The sequence below is a fragment of the Corythoichthys intestinalis genome, chromosome 12 (assembly GCF_030265065.1).
Source record: "Corythoichthys intestinalis isolate RoL2023-P3 chromosome 12, ASM3026506v1, whole genome shotgun sequence".
Lineage (NCBI taxonomy): Eukaryota > Metazoa > Chordata > Actinopteri > Syngnathiformes > Syngnathidae > Corythoichthys > Corythoichthys intestinalis.
Genome location: NC_080406.1, coordinates 14,443,115 through 14,452,118, shown reverse-complemented (window position 1 = coordinate 14,452,118; position 9,004 = coordinate 14,443,115). Strand labels below are relative to the sequence as shown.

The following is a 9,004-nucleotide window of genomic DNA, read 5'->3' as shown; positions in this document are numbered from 1 at the left end:
ACAGAGACTACTCCTCTCCACCACTCTTCTCACTTAACTCTTTGATACTTCTTGCCTGGACTGCCTGTTTACATCAGCACAGTGTGCACTTTTGGCTAAATCCTAAAAAATATGGGCGTGAAACTGTCCACCACATTCCGCGAAGGTGAAGCAAAGCCAGATCCCCATGCTGCAGCGCTTTCAAACCCCTTCATGACTCCAGCAGAATATGTTAGCAACTCCTTGGCCCCTCTCGTTCCAGGTAGGAGGCCCCGAGCAAGCCCACACTGTAAGCTTTATGTGGTCACCCCCTATGGTGCCACCTAAAGACTATTACTCGCAGTATTTTGACTCGCGAGTGCCCCAAATTGTGAGTTTTCCGATTGTTTGGCTGATTTTTGTGTGTGTGCTTTTGTTTGTTTGCTTTAGGTATTCCGCTGTCTGAGTGAAGTGGGCACACAAAAAGGTTAGCCACAGCTGTTATTGCACTTTGCCGCACCAGTTTATTTCTTTAATATTCCCACTATATCCAAATATGTTTATATTTTAAAGTAGAGATGTCCCGATCGATCGGGTCCGATCACGTCATTTTCAAAGTATCGGAATCGGAAAAAAAAATATCAGCCATGCCTTTTTTATATATATATATATATATATTTTTTTTTTATTAAATCGTTTTCTAATTGTATTTAACGTTACAGACATAATATGTTACACTCATCCAGAGTCTTTAGTTTAGGCTTAAGATAGGGTTATCAAATTTATCCCGATAAAGGTGGTAATTAATTTTTTAAAAAAATGTATCACATTAAAATATTTAACGCAATTAATGCATGCGCTGCACGACCCACTCACGCATTGTCGCGCTCAATCTGTAATAGCGCTGGTTTACCTATATAGAGAGATAAAAGACAGCATAAAAGGAGTAAAATTGGCTAAAGCCTTACAATCCCTCTCCCTACGATTGGACATATCATGGGAAGCAATGTGGGGAGGCAAGGTGGCAATTGTTCTTTTTCTTAACACCTTATGTTATTTCCCAACGCAGAGAAGATATATCAATTGGTAGCACTACGCACAGTCATGGTTTCACTTCCCATCATGCATTTGGGCATGGCTACAGTATCATTTACTGAAAGCTCAACAAATACACTAGATGGCAATATTTAGTCACAATATACAAAGTCACAAGTCTTTCTATCTGTGGATCCCTCTCACAGAAAGAATGTTAATAATATAAATGCCATCTTGAGGATTTATTGTCATAAGAAACAAATACAGAACTTATGTACTGTATGTTGAATGTATATATTCATCCGAGTTTTATTCATTTTTTTCTTAATGCATTGCCAAAATGTATATGATCGGGAAAAATTATCGGGAATGATTGGAATTGAATCGGGAGCAAAAAAAAAAAAAAGCAATCGGATCGAGAAATATCGGGATCGGCAGATACTCAAACTAAAAGGATCGGGATCGGGAGCAAAAAAACATGATCGGAACAACCCTATTTTAAAGCACAATGATGAAATTTTACAAATTCATGAAATTTCCATCCGTTGTAGAGGAGAAAATTGATATGATATACAGTACATGTAAATTAAGTTATGAGCTCGTAAGTACACTGTTGGCCAAAAGTATTGGCACCCCTGCGATTCTGACAGATAATGCTCAATTTCTCCCTGAAACTGATTGCAATTACAAATGCTTTGGTGGTAATGTCTTCATTTGTTTTGCTTGTAATGAAAAAACACAAAAGAGAATGGGAGAAAAAATTAAATCATTATCATTTTTACACAAAAATCCAAAAATGGGCCGGACAAAAGTATTGGCACCCTTTAAAAATCGTGATGCTTCTCTAAATTCTGTATTTAACAGCACCTGTTACCTACCTGTGGCACATAGCCGGTGGTGGCAATAACTACACCACACTTGCAGCCAGTCAAAATGGATTAAAGTTGATTCAACCTCTGTCCTGTGTCCTTGTGTGTACTACATTGAGCATGGAGAAAAGAAATAACACCAAAAAACTGTCTGAGGACTTGAGAAGCAAAATTTTGAGGAAGCATGGGCAATATCAAGGCTACAAGTCCGTCTCCAAAGACCTGAATGTTCCTGTGTCTACCATGGACAGTGCCATCAATAAGTGTAAAGCCCATGGCATTGTGGCTAACCTCCATAGATGTTTACGGACAACAAAAATTGACGAGAGATTTCAACGAAAGATTGTGAGGATGGTGGATAAAGAACTTCGACTAAAATCCAAACAAGTTCAAGCTGTCCCGCAGTCCAAAGGTACAACAGTGTCAACCTGTACTATACTACATACATATTACAGAATGAAAAGGGACTCTATGGTAGGATACCCAGGAAGACCCAACTTCTGACCCAGAGATGTAAAAAAGCCAGGCTGGAGTTTGCCAAAACTTACCTTAGAAAACCAAAAACATTTTGGGAGAATGTTCTGTGGTCAGATGAGACAAAAGTAGAGCTTTTTGGAAAAAGGCATCAAAATAGAGTTTACAGGGGGGGGAAAATGAGGCCTTCAAAGAAAACAACACAGTCCCCACAGTCAAACACGGCGGAGGTTCCCATATGTTTTGGGGTTGCTTTGCTCCCTCTGGCACTGGACTGCTTGACCTTGTGCATGGCATTATTAAGTCTGAAGACTACCAACAAATTTTGCACCATAATGTAGGGCCCAGTGTGAGAAAGCTCGGTCTCCGTCAGAGGTCTTCCAGCAGGACAATACCCAAAACACACTTCAAAAAGCACTAGAAAATAGTTTGAGAGAAAGCACTAGAGACTTCTAAAGTGGCCAGCAATGAGTCCAGACCTGAATCCCATAGAACACCGGTGGAGAAATCTGAAAATGGCAGTTTGGAGAAGGCACCTTTCAAATCTCAGAGACCTGGAGCATTTGGCCAAAGAAGAATGGTCTAAAATTCCAGCAGAACATTGTAAGAAACGCATTGATGGATACTGGAAGCGGTTGTTCAGTTATTTTGTCTTAAGGTTGTGCTACCAAGTATTAGGCTGAGGGTCCCAATACTTTTTTGTCTGGCCCATTTTTGGAGTTTTGTATAAAATGAGAATACATATATTTTTTCCCATTCTCTTTTGTGTTTTCTCATTGCAAGCAAACTAAATGAAGATTTTACTACCAAAGCATTTGTAATTGCAATCATTTTCAGGGAGAAATGGAGCATTATCTGACAGAATTGCAGATGTGGCAATACTTTTGGCCAGCAGTGTACATGCCAGATAATAAAAGAAAAAATAAAAGTCGAAACAGAATGTTTATAAAAAATATATGGCGGAAAATACTCAAGTGAGTTGAAGTTCCGCTCCGAGACCCCCAATTTGACCAAATTTCAATTTTTTTTTTTTAAACAGAAAAACCCTAACTGGGGGCGAGAGCAGAATTAAAGACGCCATGATTTTAATGAGATATCATCGCGTACTTACCTTGTTTCGATCCAAAAACTCCATGTAGCATGTATCATCGAGTGTCAAGACACAGGCGTGAATGGCCACAGATGGATTTATGGGAGATTTTATGGCTGAAACATGGTAATATAACAAGGGTAGTGATGCAGAAATCGCAGACATCAAGGAGTGGTCGAGATGTTCTTTTCAATATATTTACCCTTTTAAACGCTTTTTTTTCTCCAATTTTTCGTGGTTTGGATCGATTATTTACAGTGGGGAGCATTGGCAGTGTGTCAAATACTTGTTCTCCCCACTGTATATTGGGGAAAATGCGTCAGTAACAAAAACATACATTTAATCGATAGTTATGTGGTAGATATCTGTGACATTTTTACAGACGCCATTTTTTTCATTGTGACGCAATTTATTGAAAAAGTTTAAAATATGTGAGTGAATATTTTTTTTTAAGTCTTTTTTTTTTTAAACAAAATTTTGGACATCAATTAATGATTCTAAGCTAAAAATGACATTTTGATTAATAAATATCATGTTCTTTTTATGGCTGGGTTGAAACAAAAGCGGTTGCGCGACATCTGTAAACGGGGGCTTCCAGGGTAAAACGGACAAATTAAAAATAGTTTGGGGGCTTAATGCGCCATGAATCTGCTTTGGCAGCATATAAATATATTGTTCTATCAAACACAAGTTCTTTTGGCTTAAAATACAGGGGTTTATTTTAAAGAGGGGCGCAAGAGCAGAAACTGCTTTTTTAGCCTTGTCTGTGTTCTCCGCCATATATAATATATATAATAATTAGGGCTGTCAAACGATTCAAATTTTTAATTGAGTTAATTACAGCTTAAAAATTAATGGTAATTAATTGCAATTAATCGCAATTCATACCATCTATAAAATATGCCATATTTTTCTGTAAATTATTGTTGGAATGGAAAGATAAGACACAAGATGGATATATACATTCAACATACGGTACATAAGGACTGTATTTGTTTATTATAACAATAAATCAACAAGATGGCATTAACATTAATAACATTCTGTTAAAGCGATCCATGGATAGAAAGACTCGTAGTTCTTAAAAGAAAAATGTTAGTACAAGTTATAGAAATTTTATATTAAAACCCCTCTTAATGTTTTCGTTTTAATAAAACTTGTAAAATTTTCAATCAACAAATAAACTAGTAGCCCGCCATTGTTGAAGTCAATAATTACTTACACAATGCTAATGGGTGCTGAAGCCTATAAAATCAGTCGCACCCAAGCGCCAGCAGAGGGCGGCAAAACTCCAAAAAACACAACAAGTGAGCGTTTCACTGTGCTGTCATTTAAATCTGTCTGAGCGGGGCATCTGCGTTAATTGCGTCAAATATTTTAACGTGAATAATTTAAAAAATTAATTAACGCCCGTTAACGCGATAATTTTGACAGCCCTAATAATATATATATATATTATAAAGTAAATATACCCGATGATTCGACAGTGTCTTTCCTCATTTTTTCCCCCAGATCTTCTGACTGTGATTTCAAGAGGAATGAGAACGAGATAACTGAGAAGAGTGGTTTTGAACGTAAACCAAATTAGCGTCACCAGGGATGAAAAGAAAGCAATTTGAAGAAAACGTCAATTGGAGGACTTCAATTACCTTTTCGTTCTTTATTCCTTTTTTTTTTTTTTTTTTTTTTATTTTTATTTTTTTTTATTTCATTAAATGAGGATTGTCAGTGGACTCAAAACTGATCATCTCTGTGCAGAATGAACCTGTAAAATAGTCATTGGATTTTTGTTTGTACATAGCACATTCACTTTGATCGTTCATAGGATCAAAGGACCTTAATACATCTTGCATGTCTTACTGTGAATCGCTATTTGTTTTGAATGGAAAGTTTTTTTCGTCGATACCTCGACCCCTACAACTGGTTTCAGCAAATCTAACATCTACTATGAGGGGTATTCAAAAAGTAATGCACCCAACTTTATTATGTACAAACAAATTATAATAGCAACATGTATTATACATCAAAAGAAAGGTACAAGTGTGAGGATTATATTTTTACTTCTCCACATAGTCTCCACCTCTCTCAAGAGCTACAGTCCACCTATGAACGAGGGCATGTATACCAGTGTTGTAGAACTCGGCCGGTTGATCTCTAAGCCAATTCTTGACAGCAGTTTTCACTTCATTGTCATTGCCATATCGGTTGCCCCGGACTCCTTCTTTCATTGGACCAAAGAGGAGGTAGTCTGACGGTGCCAAATCAGGAGAATATGGCGGATGTGGTATCACAGTCCATCCAAATGAAGTGATGACTTCTATGGTCCTAATGCTTGTGTGAGGACATGCATTGTCATGCTGGGGGAGCACATTTGCCATGTCCAAGTTGGGCCGAACACGTCGAATTCTTGCTTTGAGCTTCCTAAGAGTCTCAATGTATACCTCAGAGTTAATGGTTTCCCCCTTCGGCAAAAAATCCACAAGGATTACACCTTGAGAATCCCAAAAAACGGTGGCCATAATTTTGCCCACTGACTTTTGGGCCTTAAACTTTTTTGTCCGTGGTGAATTTGGGTGACGCCATTCCACTGATCTCCTTTTAGATTCAGGTTCAAAATGGTATACCCATGTTTCATCTCCAGTAATGAGGGATCAGGGGTCTGAGGGGTTTCTCCCTCTGCAACAAGGAATTCGATTACAGCTCTTTGTTTCTGACGAGCTTCAAGAGGGGCAGCCATTTTGGAAGCTAGTTTAAACTTTAAAAATCTGGAAAAAAAGAAAAACATATAACAATCACAAAAAGGTGTGTCCTATCATGTTTGTGCCAAATATAAACAAGATTGGTAAAATCCTGTAAGAGCAATGCACTTGAGTGCATTACTTTTTGAATGCCCCTCGTATGTGTTGTTCTTTCCTTGCAATGCATTTTTTTAAAGTAGCCATTTGTAAGATTGGTGGCCAAAAATAGTACATACACGTTAAGTATGTTTAATAATTTATATATCATGTAAATGATAGAGCGACATATGAATATCACAATAAAGAATGATCTGTTCTTATATTTGCCTTAACATTGCAGATGCTCCGTATGAGTGTGACCTGGGCTGACAGCTTTGTTTACATGAGGAGGGTTTGTTAACTTAAGACAGTTTCATACATCCTGGTCTTATGGTTACACCCACTTTAATTTCATACTCATGTATTCCAGAAAAAAATGTTTTTCGTTTTGACCTGCAAAGGGCATTATAGTGTTGTTTATGCTTGAAAAAAATCACAGTATGTATGTAAATGCTGATACTAAGTGTTCCATTTTATTTTGTAATATGCCTGTATTATGCCTTGTACTATATTGTCAGTATTAGTGAAAAGAAATATGGCATAGTTTTTTTTTTTTTTTTTTTTGTTTAACCAGAAAATGCACTTAAGATTGATACAGTTGTAAAATGGCTACATTTTCTAGGCAAACAGGAAAATATCAGTCACTCAGTGAGAGTCAACTCTTGGTAAATGTCTCATTGTGATGTAACTTTTGACATTATGTCAGCCACATGATCCGGACACCATCTAGCTGCTGATGCTGACTGCAAACAACTACTAGTTGCACCCACTACAATGGATCCTGCACTGAGGTAAGAATCTAATAATACAGAATAACAATTTTCAAGTTCTTGAGTTCATGGATGCAAATGAGTACATTTGGCTCTATGTAAGATGGCAAGGTAGATAAGACGTGATGCGTGTGAGTTGCCCTCAAAGGAGGGCATGTCCATGAGTTAAAATAACTAACAATAAATGTTTTGTTAAGCGTGAGGAGGTTCGCTGAGAGCAGTATGTCATTTATTTGGAGAGGAGAACAAAAGATGTAGAGAAGCTACTGTATGTCCAAGTCTTTAATCACCTGGTTACATTAAGAACGAGGCTGTCAACTTGATCAGTTTTCATGAGAACTAGTTTTATTTTTGTATTCACTAGCTCGAGCTGCCAAAGTATAGGAAAATTTTGTGTGTGTAAAACAAGATGGACACGATGGAGAGTCCTGCGACCCAACGACGGTGAGCAGCTTTTTTTCTGTGCATTGTATTAAAAAAACTAGAGTGACTCTCCGACTAGGGCAGACCTCCAGCAATGGCTTATGATTTTCATAGCGTAAGGTTGTAGGTCATCTATTAAGTTGCATAAAAGTGATTATTAATTTGGTTTGGTTGTTTCATGTTGTTATTGATTTAAAGATATATAGAAGGGATTGCGCAACAAAGTATAAAAATGGGAACATTTTAGCACCAGCATTTTAGATTTTCTAATTACTTTTGGTCCCATATAAAACTGGGAGCCACGTTTATGTGTTGTAAAATGCATGTCATTAAGTATCATCCGGCAAATTATGTCACTAACTACATTTATGTCCAGTTAGGATCTTATACATCCATTCAAAAGTAGAGATGTATCGATTGGGTCGATCACGTTATTTTCAAAGTATCGGAATCGGCAAAAAAATATCGGACATGCCTTTTTTTATTTTATTTATTATTTTTTTAATTAAATAGTTTTCTAATTTTATTTAACGTTACAGACATATGTTACACTCATCCAGAGTCTTTAGCTTAGGCTTAAGGTAGGGATATCAAATGTATCCCGTTAACGGCAGTAATTAAAAAAAAAAAAAAAGTATCACGTTAAAATATTTAACGCAATTAACGCATGCGCTGCACGGCCCACTCACGCATTGTCCCGTTCAATCTGTAATGGCGCTGTTTTACCTATATTTAGAGCTAAAAGGCAGCGTAAAATGAGTGAATTTTGGCAGCCCTTGGAACCTTTTTTTAATTGGCTAAAGCCTTACAATCCCTCTCCCTACGATTAGAAATATCGTGGGAAGCAATGTGGGGAAGAAAGGTAGTAATTGATCTTTTTCTTAAAACCCTGTGTTATTTCCTAACACAGAGAAGGTATATCAATTGATACCACTACGCACAGTCATGGTTGCACTTCCCATCATGCATTTGGGCAGAACAGTTAAAGGGCTACACTACAGTATCATTTACTGAAAGCTCAACAAATACACTAGATGGCAATATTTAGTCACAATATACAAAGTCACATTTATCCTTTAAGAATTACAAGTCTTTCTATTCTTGGATCCCTCTCACAAAAAGAATGTTAATAACGTAAATGCCATCTTGGGGATTTATTGTCATAATAAACAAATACAGTACTTATGTACTGTATGATGAATGTATATATTCGTCTGAGTGTTATTCATTTTTTTCTTAATGCATTGCCAAAATGTATATGATCGGGAAAAATTATCGGGAATGATTGGAATTGAATCGGGAGCAAAAAAAAAAAAAAAGCAATCGGATTGGGAAATATCGGCATCGGCAGATACTCAAAACGATCGAGATCAGGAGCAAAAAAACATGATCGGAACAACCCTATTCAGAAGTGAGATAATTTGCCGGATGACACAAAATGACATCTGTCATAAGCATTCATTAATCCTCATGGCATTGTCATGTCATAATTATAATGGTCTTATGGCAGTTTTATGGTGCCACTGTCAAATAAAGTGTTACCTAATA

The 9,004-nt window shown here is 37.0% G+C and overlaps 1 protein-coding gene and 1 long non-coding RNA gene across 2 annotated transcripts in view; both read left to right on the top strand.

Moving 5' to 3' along the window:
- Positions 1 to 44: 44 nt before the first annotated feature.
- Positions 45 to 6,397, top strand: LOC130927582 (uncharacterized). The gene is made up of 3 exons (XR_009066452.1): positions 45 to 241; positions 409 to 445; positions 4,939 to 6,397. It is a non-coding gene; the product is annotated as an uncharacterized LOC130927582 (long non-coding RNA).
- Positions 6,398 to 7,124: 727 nt separating this feature from the next.
- Positions 7,125 to 9,004, top strand: part of fer1l6 (fer-1 like family member 6) — a 58,794-nt gene continuing 56,914 nt past the window's right edge. Inside the window, exon 1 of the mRNA XM_057853257.1 lies at positions 7,125 to 7,477. Coding sequence (XP_057709240.1) covers positions 7,443 to 7,477 — 35 coding nt within the window. The 5' untranslated portion in view covers positions 7,125 to 7,442. The remainder of the gene's footprint in view (positions 7,478 to 9,004) is intronic.